At 27.1% G+C, this 18827-nt stretch overlaps 3 protein-coding genes across 3 annotated transcripts; 1 reads left to right on the plus strand and 2 right to left on the minus strand.

Moving 5' to 3' along the window:
* Window positions 1-9686: 9686 nt before the first annotated feature.
* LOC122850917 lies at window positions 9687-10451 on the minus strand. Its single transcript, XM_044149967.1, has one exon. It carries the CDS (start codon window positions 10449-10451, stop codon window positions 9687-9689), a length of 765 nt encoding a protein of 254 aa, XP_044005902.1.
* A 4297-nt stretch (window positions 10452-14748) lies between these two features.
* On the plus strand, window positions 14749-15231 carry LOC122850918. The gene is made up of 2 exons (XM_044149968.1): window positions 14749-14886; window positions 14941-15231. The coding sequence occupies exons 1-2, from the start codon at window positions 14749-14751 to the stop codon at window positions 15229-15231; spliced, it is 429 nt and encodes a 142-aa protein (XP_044005903.1).
* A 569-nt stretch (window positions 15232-15800) lies between these two features.
* On the minus strand, window positions 15801-17092 carry LOC122850919. Its single transcript, XM_044149970.1, has 2 exons — window positions 16400-17092; window positions 15801-16327 (listed from the first exon to the last, which is right to left on the minus strand). The coding sequence occupies exons 1-2, from the start codon at window positions 16881-16883 to the stop codon at window positions 15801-15803; spliced, it is 1011 nt and encodes a 336-aa protein (XP_044005905.1). The 5' UTR covers window positions 16884-17092.
* Between the last annotated feature and the right edge of the window lie 1735 nt (window positions 17093-18827).

The following is an 18827-nucleotide window of genomic DNA, read 5'->3' on the forward strand; positions in this document are numbered from 1 at the left end:
TAAATAAATATACTCTACATTTGACATTATTTTCAACCGGAATAAAAATTTTTTTCTTTTTTTTTGTTTCGAATTTTTATTTTAAAGTCGGATGAATAAATATTGGCCAATATCAAGATAATTTAAAAAACGGATAATCAATAATCTAGATTTATTTTTCAAATTAATAATACAAAAAAAAAATAAGTAATTTATAAAAAAAATGATTTTAAATTCATCCAAAGTATCGTGCACTTGATTTTATTACTATTATTATTTTTGTAAATATTGTTACGAATATGAAGTTAATCGCTCCCTCCTCCTTTATGATAGACAGAGACAGACAATAGAATTACTGAAGAACAAATGACGACCTTAGTAACGGGAAAGAGATGAGAGAAAGAAATAAGTTGCAGTTGCAATAGATTGGCAAATGAATAAAGACCTATTAATTTAAATAGAAAAGAGAGATATCATTTATTTTAACCCTAAAACGTAACATTGGTGTCAGAAGAAAAATTAAAAATAAAATAGAAAGAAAGGATTAAATAATAAAATAAAAAATATAAATTCATTAATTTATTCGAATTGAATTCTATTTTATTTTTAAAATAGTGGAACGCTCACAGAATTAATATCGAAAATAAAAATACAAAGAAAATAACGTGATTAATAAAAAAAAAAAAAAAAAAAGAGTGATTAATATTTGAATCAATATTAAAAAAGTGACAAACATCTGAATTAAAATGGCAAAAAATTTACAAGAATTCGACGATAAATTAAATGCATTTAGAAATTTGATCAGAAAGGAACTAGAAGAATCAAGAAAAATAATGAGAGGAAAAATAATACAGTTATTTAGAGAAAATAATTCGAATCTAGAAAATAATAATTATAATAATAACAAATATAAGTACCATCATAAATATGAAAGAACTATTCTAAAAAATAATTATTATTGTGATAAAAACAAGACTAATGGAGAAAAAATTGATAAAAATAAATCTGGAATTGTTTGTTTCAAATGCAAAAAATTCGGCCACTATGCAAATAGTTGTGATAAAAGTAAAAAGAATCATTAAAATCAAATTAACTAAATAGTTTACATGTAAACAGAATTTATGCATACATGAAATAAAAATTAGAAGTTCTTACTTCAAGTAAAAGTAAGATGGGAATATTTTAAAAAATGACCCTCGATGGACTGAGGTTCCTTGTTTCAGGTAGGAAACAAGGTTTAAGGTAAAAAAAAATGGCCCTCGATGGACAGAGGTTCCTTGTTTCAGGTAGGAAACAAGGTTTAAGGTAAAAAAAAAAAAAAAAAAAATGGCCCTCGATGGACTGAGGTTCCTTGTTTCGAGTAGGAAACAAGGTTGAGAAATAAATAAATAAAAATCCTAGGTAAAATTTTTAGTCACTGCCTTGGCATGATTCCTTGGAATCATGGCGGACGTGTTGTCCCTTTGATGAGAAATTCTCATCAATGGCCTGTATAAGAGCATGAATGTGACTTGGTTATTAATGGGTGTACACCACAGATTAAAATACTAGTAAAAATGATAATTGATATTTGTTTCCAAGGACGCTTTGAAAACGAATAAATAATAACCATAATTATGCAAATTATATTTTTTTTTTAGGTTTTCTTAATTTACTTATTTAGGTTGATATTATACTACATGGAGGAATAATTAAATTGCAATCATAAATACAATTAATCATCGAGGAGAAGACAAATATCTAGGAGAAGAATAAATCAATAAAAAAAGATAGATTGAATGAAGATATTCTATATTGACTGAACAAAATTGACTGTAGATATTAAATATAATTGTAAATGTTGTTCGTTCAGGGTTTTTACATTCACGGAGAAAAATAAAAGATAAAATTTACAAGAAAAAAAGTAAAATTTACCTTTTTGAGATGAAACGAGGGACGCCAAGAGACAAAAGGTAAAATTTAACAAAAAAAAATGTTATAAGATTGAAACTGTAGTTTACCTATGGACAGTGTTAAATTTACATTTAATTTTTGTTATCGCTTCCATTACTCCGAAAAATGGTAAAATTTACCTTTTAAGGGAGTACATCCGTCGATTAGTTTTCTTACAATTTTTCTAATTTTTGGATATATAAATCTTGAAATTCCCCTGCATCTAATGATCTTAACTTTGTGATGATGAACAATCTAGTATTAGAGATAATTAAGTCTAAACAGGTGAACTTTTTACGTGGTTTAACATTGCAGGTATAGGATTTTTTTATATTTTTAGTTCTAACAAAAAAACGGTTCTTACAAATTTGATAAAAAATTAATATGTCAAAATTGATATAATTTAGAAAATTTTGGAAAAAAAATTAAACGCTTGAACTTTCTAGAATCAGAGATATTGTTAGTTAAAGTTTGCAATATTTATTAATATTTGACATGAACGTGAGGCCGAGTGTATCCGAGCGACAATGATGGGTCACGCGCAACTCTCCACTTATTTTATATATCACACATATACATACAAACATCTAGATAATGAATAAACTATAATTTTATTGAATTAAAATTTCCAATTATTTTTAAACAAATTGATTATATTAACAAATGAAATAAATAAATAAATGCATATTCCAATATTGATAATCTCAATTTACAACTAAATAAACAGCTGTCACAACAAGCATCATAGATTCACACAAACACAAGTACACATTAATCCGAGCGTTTTCCCGAACACAACTTGGCTGTGATTGGCTGGGATTTGTACAGTATCAGGCAAAAATTTCGGGCTCTGATATAGACTTTTTGTCGCAATTAACACTACGCTTTTTCCTAAACTTTCTATTTGGATTATCTTAAAAGTACTCCCTTAAGGCGTTAAAGTTGTTTTTACATTTTTAATTAGTAAAGTTTGTGTTAGTAGGGATAAACTTACCAATTTTCGATGTTAAAAATGCAAAATAAAATTGTTAATACAACAGGATATTTAGTTGTTTTTTTTTTTTCGCAATTATGGCACTGCCTGGTATCGAACCCCTCTGCCCTAAACGCTACCTAATTCTACCTAATACTAAAACCATGCTTTAACCGACTTAACCACGAACGCAAGTTGACACACGACAGATTTTTATACTATTTGGATTGACTCTATGCTGAGAGCTTACGTATAAGAATTTTATTGTTATCGATTAAAGTTATTGTGGCAAATGGCTTAGTAGTTAATAAAGATTGAAATAAAATTTATTAAGTATCATCATATTCTTACACATTTCCCAATAATATTTAAATTTATTATAGCAAATGTAGCTGAGGAAAAGATAAAACTGAATAAATTGTGTTGTAAGATGAATCAGATACTCAGCCACTTACCACAGTTATATAAATTTATTTCGCTAACTTTTTACAAGCAGTAGCTAAAGAAAAGATAAAGCTAGGGAATTAATGTTGCCAAAAAATTATGTTTTAAGGAATTAATGTTGCTTAAAAAATAATTTCTTTGGCAACATTAATTCCTTAGCTACATCTTTTCCTTAGCTACTGCTTTTCCATGGACATTAGTATTTTTTTAAAATAAAATAACATGTATTTCATCTATTTAATAAATGAAAATCCTAAGGAAAAGCAGTAGCTAAGGACTTGAGGTGCCAAAGAATTATGTTTTAAGGAAATAATGTTGCTAAAAATATAATTCTTTGGCAACCTTAATTTCTTAGCTACATATTTTCTTAGCTACTGCTTTTCCTTGGGCATTTATATTTTAAAAAAATAAATTTTCACGTATTTTATTTATAAAAGAAATAAAAATGTCCAAGGAAAAGCAGTAGCTAAGGAAAAGATGTAGCTAAGGAATTGAGGTTGCCAAAGAATTATATTTTAAGCAACATCATTTCCTTAAATTGAAATTCTTTGGCAGCCTTAATTTCTTATCTACATCTTTTCCTTAGTCACATCTTTTCCTTAGGTACATCATTTTCTTAGCTACTGCTTTTCCTTGGGCATTTATATTTTAAAAAAATAAATTTTCACGTATTTTATTTATAAAAGAAATAAAAATGTCCAAGGAAAAGCAGTAGCTAAAGAAAAGATGTAGATAAGGAATTGAGGTTGTCAAAGAATTATGTTTTAAGGAAATATATTTGCTTGAAAAATTATTCTTTGGCGACCTCAATTAGTCAATTCCTTAGCTACATCTTTTGCTTAGCTTTAGCTTATCCCTGGGATTTTCATTTATTAAATAAATTACATGTATTTCGTTTGTTAAATCCATAAATGTCTAAAGTAAACTTCAAGGTTCCTAGATTTCTATTTTTTTAACAAATAAAATACACGCAATTCATTTTCATTTTCGTTACCAATTTGAGTGGCAACTTTCCCCCGAAATAAATTTAAACGTAAAAATACGATTTCATTAGGTCAAATTTACAATTTTTTTGGTGAATTCTAAATTTTTTATAGTAAGTCTTACTTTTTCATTTTGTTAAAAATATATTACAATCTATTCAGGCGAAATTTGCCTCTATAAATGCACAAGTTACCTTTCAAAAATGTAAAACAAAATTTATTATTTTATCAGGTAAAATTCGCATGTTTAGAGGTAAATTTCGCCTGATTAATTTGTCATATATTTTTTACAAAATAAAAGAGTAAGATTAAAATTGACCTCATAAATTGTAAAATTTACCGAATAAAATAGTTTTTTTAGTTTTACCTTTTTTTCGGGTAAAAGTTGCATTTTTTTGCCTGGCGTCCCCCAATCGTACACAAAAAAGGTAAAATCTACCAATTATTTTTCTCCGTGTTGGGTTTTCCCCTAAACCTTGAGTAAATACTGAACAACATCTTAGGATAACTCGAGAATCCCCAGTGGTCAGGGATCTGATTGATATAATCAGGTTGTTGAACATTCTTGAGCTGTAGGTTACGGATTGTCGGGACGACAATCTTCACTGGGCGGAGGGTAGTGTTACGAATATGAAGTTAATCGCTCCCTCCTCTCTTATGATAGACAGAGACAGACAATAGAATCAGTTAAGAACAAATGACGACCTTAGTAACGGGAAAGAGATGAGAGAAAGAGTTAAGTTGCAGTTGCAATAGAATAGCAAATGAATAAAGACCTATTAATTTAAATAGAAAAGAGAGATATCATTTATTTTAACCCTAAAACGTAACAATATATATAAATGACCGTGATATGTAAATTGATGAAATTAAAAAATTATAAATACACTGTGTTTTTTGAATAAGAAAATTAAAAAAAATTCAACAACATTCGATATGCTTATAGAGAAGAAGTTGCGAGACAAAGTCATCAGCAGGTATATCTTTATATTATCACATAAATGTGTTGTATATATTTAAATGTGTGTGGATAAAATTTTATTACCTGTCTTTACTGCAATTACAAGCGTCTATTTTCTTTACGTGAATCACAGTATTTTTTTTTTTTCTTACATACACGTTATAATTAAACAATTAAATAACTTATAATTTATAAATATTGTTTTTTTGTCAAGTAAAAATGATACTGTTTTTAAATTTATGAAAAAAAACTATTTGTTACTTATTCAAAGAAGGATTTCAAATTTATTTAAAAATCAGACTTTTAATTCAATTGAAAAATTATTTTCTTATTTATGAATAATAATCCGTTCAAGTCAATTCAAACATAAACAAAAAAATTATAATTATATATTTTATGAACCTCGAGAGAATGAGGTGAATGTGTTGATATTTTCAAGAAAAAAATCGCATATAAATATTGAGGTAACATAGTTTAAAATATCTTGTAACTTTCAACAAAGTATTGCAAAATATTTACTAGTATACTTTACTATATTTACTGAAGAAATTTTTAAATACCTAAATTAGTTATGTCAGATGTGAAAATAAATATAAAAGAAAAAAAAAAAATTCAATGTTAATAGTTAATTATAAAATAAACAATTAGAAATTATATCATACTTTAATAAGAAATAATCACAGAGAAATTATTAAAATTTAAATATTAAAAAACGAAATCATATAGAAAATAACTTTATCATAAATTTCATTGTACTTTTGAAATGACTTTCTAACAGGTTAATTTTTTATTCTTTAAAAAATTAAAATAATGATAAACTTAATGGTTTTTATTTATTTATTATTATTTAAAAATTTTTTAATCGATAAAACTAAAGAACCAAATGTTTAAAAATATAAATAAAAATTTCTTAAATAAAATTTAATTTTGATTATAATGTTAGTTTGTAATTATTTAAAATTTTTAAAAATTCAAATATATACTTTTAATTATTTATATGATATTTCAATGATCAAAAAAAATTAATAAAAAAAAAAAATTGATTTAAATAAAAATTAAATTAAAATATTGAAACTATAAATGATAATAAATATCTTTAAAATAAATCATCATTATTTTTTTTGAATTATCAAGATCTTATTTAGAAATAAAATTGAATATTGAAAAAATTATCAACACAAAATTAAACTCAATAAAAATTTTCAGGCTGATGATGATTTATTGGAGCTGGCAGGAAGAAACAAGGATTCAAAAAAGTATCTATATAAAGATCAGATATTTTATAAAAAAAAAAACTTACATTGTAATGTAGAAAAATTCAACGACTAAATAGAGCAAAAGCATTATATGTTGATGGTAACTTCAAGGTAAAAATTAGCCTATTTATTCAATTTTAAAATTAACGATCGTTTTATAATATTATTTCTTTTGTCGACAATATAAAATTGTTGTTTTATATACATGTATATCAATATTATATAAATTTATTAATAATATATAATATTGTAGGTAGTTCCTACACATCCACAGTCCATGCAAGTCTGGAACATTTTAATGGACGAACATGGATCCGGAAAGGTAAATAGATAAATAATAAGAAATATAGTATTAATGATAATAATAATATTAAAATGAGAATATGTATAAAAAAAAATTTTAGCTCATCAGCATTTTTCTATTTATTAATAAATATTAATGAGTACTCCATATAACTTTAGACAACTATACTTGGCTCTCTATCCCAATAACGCCTCGTTTGCTACTTGCCTTTTGTTGATGAAATAAATATAAGTGAAAATATACATATATATAGAAAAATAATAGTATGAGAATATGTGATATGACTTTATTATTATTATTATTATTATTGTTATTATTATTATTATTATTATTAATTACAAATTTATTTCATTTAAATGTTATTATACATGTCATCATTATATGCTTGTAGAATTTTTTAGTGGCATTTGCTTGGTGCACCAATGCGAACCATGGAATTTATTGTTCTATATTAAACTATCTAAAAAAAAGAGCTCCCGGCTTGGAAAAAAGCTTGGAGACAATTTACACAGATTTTGAGCAGGCCGCAGTGCTTGCATTTTATTATGAATTTCCTCGGGTGAAAATACAAGGATGCTGGTTCCATTATTCACAGGTAAATGTTAAAATAAATTAATTTCTACCATGATTATATTTCTTGGTTAAAAATATTTTATATAATAATACTATATGTTATTTTTTAATAACGCAATAACAAAATATTGGGACAGTTTAAAATTGTTCATAAAAGATGATGAAAATCCCGAAAAAATAAAAAAAAAAGCACCAAAAGAAATTCTGTACATAAGTAGAAACATATCTTTACTTCCACAAGATAGAATTAAAGAAGGATTTCAAGTGCTTTCGGATTTAATTGACCAACATGTTGTAGAGTGGCCTGATTTGCAGAAATTCAAAGACTACATAATAAATGAATGGTTAAATAAAGCCTGTTTATTATCAAGTTTTGGTAGCATCATACGTACAAACAACAAATCTGAAGCATTCAATCGCTCTTTTGTCAAAAGAATTGGTGGGCCACATCCTGCATTAGGCAATTTTCTTTGTGAGTTAAATAACTAATTTATTTTTTGAATATTAATATTAAAAATTACTTATATACAAATATAAATATATTTTTTTTTTTACTATATAATGATATTTTTATTCATAAAGAATAAAAATAAATGAGAAAACGTTGCTTAAAAATTCATTTAATATTATCGATAACATGCACAATATAATCACAACAGAAGCTGTGAAAATACATCAACCAGCTCGATATCACAAAGAAAATAGTCAACCAGATATCGATGAAAAAAATGATCGGATCACCAAAGCACAAAAAAAATTGACGGAAAATGAGTAAGCATTTCTTTAAATAATTATCGAATAAATATTATAACAAAAACACTAATATTGAAAAAGAAAAATCATCCAATTAAAATTAATTAGTACAAATGAACCGCCTGATTTTTGGTTACAGAATTAATGTTGAATACTTTTTATATGAAGTTATGAAGGAAGAAATGCAAAACAACATAATGTATATACGATATAAAATTATGGAAAAAGGAGATGAAGAAATAGAACAAAAAGAAAATACTGAAATATCAAAGAATTCATCGGAGCTTACATGCAAACCTGAAGAATACAAGGTTGACTACGGAGGTAAAGTAACATTATCATTATTAAAATATACATATATATATAATATATTATTTTCTCATTTTGACAGCTCAAAAACCTTTTGATTTCATTTAATCATTTGGTAATTTGGTATATTGGTATATTATTTTGTGTTCAATAAAATCAATAAAATTTTTTCTATTGATTTTATGATTGAATATTATTAATGATGACATACTTATCGATGAATATGTTGGTTGTGTCAATAAATCAATTGAATCATTTATATTTAAATTAATATTATTAAAAGATTTATTTAGCTTAACCGAGTCTTCATTATAATATGATTTAATTATTTCAATTTTTGATAAATAGTTATCACCATTTTTTTTATTTATATTAACATATATTAATAAATACCCCATACACCTCTTGACTACTATACTTTGCTACCTCCCCAAAACGCCTTTCGCTCACTTGATATTTGCTCTCGAATTTTTGTTTAAAAAAAAAAAATCGTATTCTATTCATTTAGAATTTATTCTAAAAAAAGAATTATTTAATTAATTTTTATTATGTATTTAGCATTGATAATAATATATTTAATATTCTATCATTAAATTGTATTTAATAAATAATTAATTATTAATAATAATTTAAACACTAAAAAAAACATATAAAATTGTATTGAATTTAATTTAAAAAATATTTCAATTAAAATATATATACCTATATAATAAATTTTTACAAATAATTAAAGGAAGAAATAAATATGGGACACCTTGTATAAATTTCGTCGATCCTTATGGCTTTGTAAGCACTGTGAAAATTATTAATGTTAACCGTAGTGACATCTTTTTATTTTTGTAGATACTTAAAAATCACCATTTACCATCTGATAACACAAGTCTAGTGTTTTTGACATAAATGTTCAGTTTACTGATTGTGCAGTTTGCCGTGTGTGCAGTTTGCCGAATGTGCACTTCTTGATACCCGAACAGTGGCACCCCCAATTATTTGATAAAAGACAATGATTTTGTTGATGAAATGATGATTGGGGAAATAAATATATAAAACAAAAAATAAACCTTTTTTTCTATTTATTTATTACATTAATTTTTTTTGTTTACATTAATTTATTTTATTTTATTATTTTTTATTTTTGAATTTAAACTTAATTTTTATTATTTTAACTTAATTTATGTACAATGCCACTGATTGGTTTATACTCAATTATATTATCTTGTCAATTTAAACAATAAGCTGCAGTTCCTTGTGGCAAATTGTTTTTAGATTCAAATTCTAAACGTACATCTACAGTACCAGCTTTTAAAAATTCATTTTGTTTATAACAATCAATTACAATTAATGGTGATTGATGAATGAAAGAATTTTTCGATATCAAATCTCTTTTAGCTCCATAATAAGACTCGGAAAAATTAGCATACATATCATACAATAACGAAAATTGATTTTTCGAAATGTCAAGATTTAAATTTCCATATGGGAAAATTTGTGAGTTAAGATATAATTCAACATTTGTTATATTACAATGATCAAATCTTGCTGCATCTGCATGCCAGACGTTTTTTCTATTTGTTTGAAAAGCAAGAATAACATAGCGAGGTTTTTCCAGTTGAGCTGATGTCTTCACAGTCCAAATATGATGATTTGTTGTTGGTAGCAGTGGATATTCATAGAGTTCCCAGGTCCTAAATCCAATAGAAATAACTGGATCTTTTTGTATATATTTCATCATTTCCATTTTATTTCTATTCGATAGTGTTACATATGGCACTAACCATTCAACGTTCGTAATTTTTAAATCAAATTTAACTTCTTCTTGAAATATTGCAACATCTCTCACGATTAAATTTAAATCAGAGCGAGATCGTACCAGAATAATTTCATGCTTAGCGTTAACAATGATTTTTTGATAGTCTTCAGCAAAACCAAAAAACATTTTCAATGGTATGCATAAATCAAAATAACCATTTTCATCTGTTAACATAAGCTAAATGAAGTCCTTTTCCAAGAGCAATTGATTCCATTTGTTTTTTATGTCTCACAGTTTCTTATAATTGATTTTTACTTGATTTTACTGCATTAATTGCCTTAACAACACCTGATGCTCCACCAACTAGTCCACCCAATGCTGTTATGGCTGAAAGTATTGGAATTAATAGTGGTAATGCACCACAACTTATACGTTAGCAACTGGTACCACTCTTGGCATCAAGACAACAAATTTGCCACCAACATTTTTAGTGTTCCGTAGGACACTTATGTTTTCGCTTTTCTGTGACTTTTTGTTGATTTGAGATAAAACGAGAAGTCCTGAATCGAATTGGCTTGTGAGATGCTCATTTTCTTTATTTTTTTTGGCCAAAAGCAATGGTCATATTTATTTCCAATTTTGGGGCCTTATTGGATTTAATATGCCCATTTTTGGACATTGCCCAATTCCAAATATTGACCGATCAATTCCGGCAATGTTTTAATCGACGACGCTTCATCTGTAGAGTCTACAATATTTTTTTCGAATTTTTCAGTCGTTTATTTTTTTTTTTATTCAACGATATGCAGTGTCACAAATTGTTTTTTCGCGATATTTTTTGAACCGCTGAACCGAGTTAGTCGATGTTAAAACAAATTTGGGTTTTTTTTTTTCGCAAAAACAGACATGATATTTTTTTTTACTTTTTGGGCCTTATTAGATTTAATATGCCTATTTTTGGACATGGCGCAATTCCAAATATTGACCGATCAATTCCGGCAATGTTTTAATCGACGACGCTTCGTCTGTAGACTCTACGATATTTTTTTCGAATTTTTCGGTCGTTTATTTTTTTTTTTATTCAACGATATGTAGTGTCACAAATTGTTTTTTCGCGATATTTTCTGAACCGCTGAACCGAGTTAGTCGATGTTAGAACAAATTTGGGTTTTTTTTTTTCGCAAAAACAGACATGATATTTTTTTTTACTTTTTAGGCCTTATTAGATTTAATATGCCCATTTTTGGACATGGCCCAATTCCAAATATTGACCGATCAATTCCGGCAATGTTTTAATCGACGACGCTTCATCTGTAGAGTCTACAATATTTTTTTCGATTTTTTCAGTCGTTTATTTTTTTTTTTATTCAACGATATGTAGTGTCACAAATTGTTTTTTCGCGATATTTTTTGAACCGCTGAACCGAGTTAGTCGATGTTAAAACAAATTTAGGTTTTTTTTTTTTCGCAAAAACAGACATGATATTTTTTTTTACTTTTTGGGCCTTATTAGATTTAATATGCCCATTTTTGGACATGGCCCAATTCCAAATATTGACCGATCAATTCCGGCAATATTTTAATCGACGACGCTTCATCTGTAGAGTCTACAATATTTTTTTCGAATTTTTCGGTCGTTTATTTTTTTTTTATTCAACGATATGTAGTGTTACAAACTGTTTTTTTACAATATTTTTTGAACCGCTGAACCGAATTACTCAATGTTAAAACAAATTTAGGTTTTTTTTTTTTCAAAAACAGATATGATTTTTTTTTTTACTTTTTGGGCCTTATTAGATTTAATATGCCCATTTTTGGACATGGCGCAATTCCAAATATTGACCGATCAATTCCGGCAATATTCTAATCGACGACGCTTCGTCTCTAGACTCTACGATATTTTTTTCAAATTTTTCGATCGTTTATTTTTTTTTTTATTTAACGATATGTAGTGTCTTAAACTGTTTTTTTACAATATTTTTGTAAACAGCAAGAAAAAAAAATAAAAATCCTACGGAACACTTAGGGTTCACCTTGGGGAACTTGACTATCTTTTTTTAATAGCTCCTCTTGCTCCTTTTGATGTTGCTTCAACTGCTATTGATGGAACATTGGATCCCTTACTTGCTTCTTTAGCAACTTGTACAATTTTCATAAATGATACTTTTTTCTTGATCTTTTTCCTTTTATTTTTCTTGCTCTTCTTGCTTTTTTTCTCCTCACCAGAATTATTTTTATTTTTTATCAGTTTTTTAATTTTTTTTAATTTTTCACCAGTTGTTTTTTGTTTTTTAACACAATTTTTTTTATTCACACAACCCATACCGAATCTTGATTTGATTTTCATTGTTCCAGTTACAAGTGCAGCTGCAGCCCTTTCACCTAGACTTGAATCCTTGGCAAAAATTTGTTTTGAAGCTTCACGTGCTAAAATATCGTCAGCTAAGTTCCTAGCTTTAATATCTTTCTGATTTTTTGAGTATGCGATATCGTGATTTTTACAAGCTTCGTCTAGAGAATTTATTCCTCGATCTCCTCTTGCCAAACGTTTTTCTAGCTTAGTTCCAGGCCCACAAAAAGAATATCCAGGTAGATGTAATTCGATAGGTAGTTTATCAATAATTTTATTTAATATTCCTTTTTCCAAAACGTTTTTTATTTTTCTTGTTATTTTTATTATTTGTATGCTCTATCATGGTTGATGGTTGACTGATTTTTTTCATATAAAACAGTTGACTTTATACTTTTTTAATTAGTGTTCATCAAGATGGAGTACAAGAAGCAAGCTCTCAAATTACCAGTGATAAACTTTGATATAATTACAGCGAAAAGTGGTGAGGGTTTAATTCAGAAAAGACGTGGAGACTTATTGCCAAATACGATACGTTGTGCTATTATTGGTAGGAGTAATTGTGGCAAAACTAACGCGCTTATGAGTTTAATTGTTAATCCAAATAGTTTACGTTTTGCTAATATTTATATTTATAGTAAATCATTATACCAACCAAAATATCGATTTTCACAAAAACTACTGGAACCACTTGAAAATATAAATTATCATAAATTTTCAAGCAATGATCAAGTAATTCTTGTTGAAGAAGCAAAACCAAACTCATTTTTTATATTTGATGACGTTGCAACTGAAAATCAACAGCCAATAAGGGATTATTTTTCAATGGGACGTCATTGTAATTTTGATTCGTTTTATTTGTGTCAATCGTATGCTCGAATTCCAAAGCATTTGATTCGAGATAATATTAATTTCTTGGTTGTGTTCCCTTGTGATCAGCTGAATCTCAAACATATTTGGCAGGATCATGGAAATATTGATATGGAGTATAATAAATTTCTTCGGATATGTATCAAGTGTTGGGAAGAGAAATATTGTTTCCTATGTATTGACAAAGATCGCAATATAAATGATGGAAAATACAGAAAAAATTTTGATTGTTTTATAAATATAAATAACGATACAATTTGTTAAAAAAATATTAGTCCATGTTTAAACCCTGTTGAATCAACATGCCTCTCAAGAAGGAAGCGCTGTCAAAAGAAGCAAAATTTCTTGAAGAAATAGAAAAAATTAGAGATGTAATAAAGAAGAAGCATCAATTATTAAAATTAGGGAAAGAAAGCATATCTTAAACTGCTAACGAGTACTTAAAACCAGTCATCGGACCACTTGAGAATATAGCTGCTAAAATAACACCGATAATAAACAATAAAAAAAGCAAAATTAGTAAAGACAACACATATGATTCTGAGAGAGAAGAAGACAGTATCATTTCTGATAAAACGCATTCAAGTCATTTTGGAAATATAAACACAGAACAAAATCTCAGTTCTGATGAGGAAACAGAGGCTTTCCATGATACTATTGAAGATCTACAACTGATAGAGCAAGAGGCTGATGAAACAGGTTTTAAAAATTATTTAACACTTCAATATTTAAATAAAATAGATACTTTACAATGGGATAAAGATTATGGGGTTAAAAGAAAAAACAGTGGAGAATATAAAATTAGAAATGCTGAATTACTATTCGAAAATAATAATATGATTATTGCTGATGAAACGTATGAAATAACGCAAGGACTACTGGAATCATTATTTATGAAATCCCCAGAAAAAACCAAAGTCCTCAAATTGATGAAAAAAATTATGCTCAAATTCTTCTCAACACAAATGCACATTTAAGGTATCATAATTCTAAAAATACAGTGAAAAATTCAGCATCACAAAAGTATATTACATTTATATTGCCTCACATGAAGAGTACACAATATCATGGTTCTGGTTTACTACCAACAAATATAATAATTCAAAGTAAAAACCAATTTAAAGTTAATTATGTTCATTGGGATGATCCAAACGAGCTTGTTGATCGTTTAAGATTGCTAGTTGCTTCACGAACAGCTAGCAATCCAAGTCACGATAATGAAATCATGTCAATCATTGAAGAACTAAGAGAAGGCAACATTATACATTAACATTAGTTAAAATTCAGTCATCATACTACTCTCAATGAAACATGACTGAATTTGAAAGAGACATAGTACGAGAGCTTCATGCACCAGCTCGCCGAAATTTTCCAAGACGTAAAGTTGATATTCGAGATAAGGGTAAAACTTGGCAAGCTGATTTTGTTGACATGATTGAACACTCATCTGTAAATTCTGGATATAAATAATATATTTTGACTATTATTGATATTTTTTCAAAGTTCAGTTGGGCTGTTGAACTCAAAAGCAAGACTGGAGAAGAAGTATCAGCTGCAATGGAATCAACATTTCGAAAAGGACGAGTTTGTAAAAATCTGCATGTGGATCAAGGAACAAAATTTTATAATTCCATTTTTCAAGCGATGTTAAAGAAATACAATGTTCATATGTATTCAACTTTCACCTATATGAAAGCATCAATAGTTGAAAGATTTAATAGAACAATAATAAATTGTACTTTGAATTCAGTTTACACGGTACTTATAAGTGGGTCAAAATATTACCAAAATTAATTGAACAATATAATAATACGAAACATCGTACAATCAAAATGGCACCAGCAAAAGTTGTTGGTGACAATATAAAAATTTTAAAGCAAACTGTATTTAAAAATTTAAATCAATATTATCAGAAAAATAAATTTAAATTAAATGATCATGTTAGAATAAGTAAATATAAACATGTCTTTGAAAAAAATTATAAACCCAATTGGACAACTAAAATATTTGAAATTATAGAAATAAATAACACATCTCCAGTAACATATAAACTTAAAGACTATCAACAGAATCCAATTGAAGGGTGTTTTTATCGACCTGAATTACAAAAAGTAAAACATCCTGACGTCTATTTAATTGAAAAAATTATTAAAAAGAAAGGAAATAAAATATATGTGAAATATCTGAGATTTGATAATTCACACAACCAGTGGATGGATCAGACAGCTTTGTAGTAAATAAATAAATAAATAAATAAAAACTTAATTCAATAAATAAAATTTTTTTTATTTCAATTATATTACATTGTTTTATTTATTTAATTTTAAAAATTATATAAAAATTTAAAAAATTAATTAGAGTAATTATACATACGCAACATGGGCGGGTCCCCTATACACCCCGCTGAGATGACAGTGATCACGTGCCTTAATGTTTTCCGCTGTGAACAATTTTTTACATATATGGCACTTTGTTGCATTAAAAAATTGCAATTCTTCATCAAAAGTAAGATTCATCGGTTTGATATTTTCTAGTATATTATCAATCTTGTGTGACAGCTCTTCAAGTTCTTTAATAAACCATTCAATGCAATTTTTGTCTCTTTTTAATTTAAATGTAGAAAGCGTATTATCGTAAGAACATTTACCATAATATGCTACACTGTTTGGAATATGTTTTTGTTTAATTGTTTTTTTCAATGAATTATTAGAATTATCTGTTACTTTTTCTAATATACTTTCCAAGTCAGCATATACTACATAAGGCACTCGAAGCTGGTATTTGTAATTTTTAAACTTGAAAATATTGTTTTTTTCTGTTGGCATCTTCATTGCATATTGGTTCTTTTCTCTACATGCAGTATTGTGGGAATCAATTGATTTTTTAAGATCTGAAATATGATAAACAACGATCACATATAATTTTTTTACCATTATATGCTAAAACTTGTGCACTAATTAACCTAGATAAATTTTTAATGTATGCAAAGTGATGGTTCGAGAATTCACCAAGTTTTCTTTTATTTGTAATATTATTAAAATCATATTCATCATAATCTTCATAATCTTCTTCTTCTTCTTCATCTGCTGATTCATCTTGGAATCCATCAACTTTTTCGCAGGCTTTTCAATAATTAAAAGATGAATTGTTGGATGATTTGATGCATCATTATTACCCAAATAATATGGAATAATCCTTCGCTGACATATCTTTTTTTTCTTATTTGTACCATTTGAATCATCGAAGCTATCACCTCCTTCATCATTAGATTCATCATGTAAATCATCAGTGTTATCAATTCCATATACATTTATTTTCAAATTGTTATTTTTTTCGAATTGTTTGATTTTACACCAACTCATTGGAAATGTTATTCTATCTAGATTTAAATCATTCTTGTATCTTTCATATGAGGTGACTCTGTTTGGATGTGGAACCTTGTGCATGGCAGCTAACACACTCCAAATAAAACAATAATTATCTTTATAATTTATAACGTTTACAACTGATTTTCAAATAAAAGTTTCAATAAAAGTTGATGAACCACCACGTAAAGGTACAGAGTCGTTTATATTTATTTCCAAATGTAGAATTTCATGCAAGGTCCAGCCTGAACCACGCATTTCTTTCTCTTCCAGATCAACCTTAATATTGATTTTTAAAGGCGCCACGCAATTGTTAATTAAACATTTTTATTAACAATTGCATGATGCCTCCAAAATTCGATATTTTAAAATAATTTATTTTTCATTTTAAAGAGCAAACGTGAGCTAACTTGTACCGTCAAGCCCTAAAAGAAATATTTCTCCGCCATTACTCCGGCTTTCTTCGGCATTACTCCGTTTTTGGCCTATTTCCTAAGAAATTACTCCGGCATGAGATTAATGTCGGAAAAATTAATCTGCCACGATTTCTTTGCCGAAATAATTTCTCCACCATCAACCTCATGAGGGAGTAATTTCCCCGGAAATAGACCAAAAACGGAGAAATACCGGAGTAATGCTGAAGTAATATTTCCACCAGGGAGAGCAAAATTTGTACCTCAATAATTGAAGCAGATATTCAATTGTTAATTAACATTTTTGAGCAAATAATTTTTTTTTGTTATTTTTAAGATACTAATTCCTAGCTTAGTGGTACAAATTAGTACAAATTATTACAAAGTGGTACAAATCAAGACGCTTCTGATAAGTATCCTAGATAATTTTACTAGGACTTATGCAGGCCAGGTTCACGCGCCTGAATTGTACGAATATAACTCTTTATATTCTCTCTCACGAATTTTCATAAATTATTATTAGTTAAACAAAATGAGTGAAATACAAACAAAACATAAATTTACAATTGATGTCCCTGGAAGCCTCAATTTTAGATGAGCTGTTTATTTTTTATCAGCTTTTTAAAAAAGAAGTAAAATATAAAATATCAGAATTTAAAGTTGAGCTGAATAGAAAATTAGGCGCTTTTTATTATAATATTATTAACATGTATCGCAAGCGTTATCGTGAAAAAGCGCCTAATTTTTTTTTTTTTTTTTTTTTTTATTCAGCAAATTATTCAACTTTTTACTTTAAAATTCTGATATTTTTTTTATATTTTACTTCTTTTGATTATTAAAGCTATGATAAAAAAAATAAACAGCTCATCTAAAATTGAGGCTTCCAGGGACATCAATTGTAGATTTACGTTTTGTTTGTATATACAATTAATTATAGTTGAATCAATTCATTGATTAATTTTAATTTTTAAGTTTGAATTATTTTTTTAATTGTCTGTCAATAATTATTTCAATTTTCTAATAAAATGTAGACCAAATGTCAACGATTTATTGATGTAACATCTGGAAAATGTAAATGTCGTATTTTTATCATTACAATCATCATCATCTTGATTTTTAGGACAGTTGAATGTTGCGTTTGGATATAGTTGTAAATGAATACTGTCATTAATGTTTTGATTTTCTTCTAAATAATAATACGAGTCTGAATCTGTTGTTACAATGCATAGTTTCAATGATGGGGCAAATTAGTATCATATGTAGCATTAGCAATTAATGATTTTCTAACTGATGGTGTTGATAATGCATTTTTTAATTCACTTGATGTAAATGTTTCATTATGATTTTTTTTTTGACAAACTATCTAATAATTCCGTGAACGTCTCATTATTTTCTATTGACATATTATTTGATAACCATGTATCAACAATTTTGTCATATTTTGTTGATAAAACATCAACTAGTTCAGTGAATGTGGTATAATTTGTTTTTTTAAATAAAGTTGAAGTCTTTGAAAGAAATTTCAAGAAAAACGCAATTTCTAAAACTGTAATAATCCCAACAACATATGGCGCGCGCACCATCGATGCGATATTGAATACTGTAGTCTGTA

The sequence above is a fragment of the Aphidius gifuensis genome, linkage group LG3, assembly GCF_014905175.1.
Source record: "Aphidius gifuensis isolate YNYX2018 linkage group LG3, ASM1490517v1, whole genome shotgun sequence".
NCBI classification, from domain to species: Eukaryota; Metazoa; Arthropoda; class Insecta; order Hymenoptera; family Braconidae; genus Aphidius; species Aphidius gifuensis.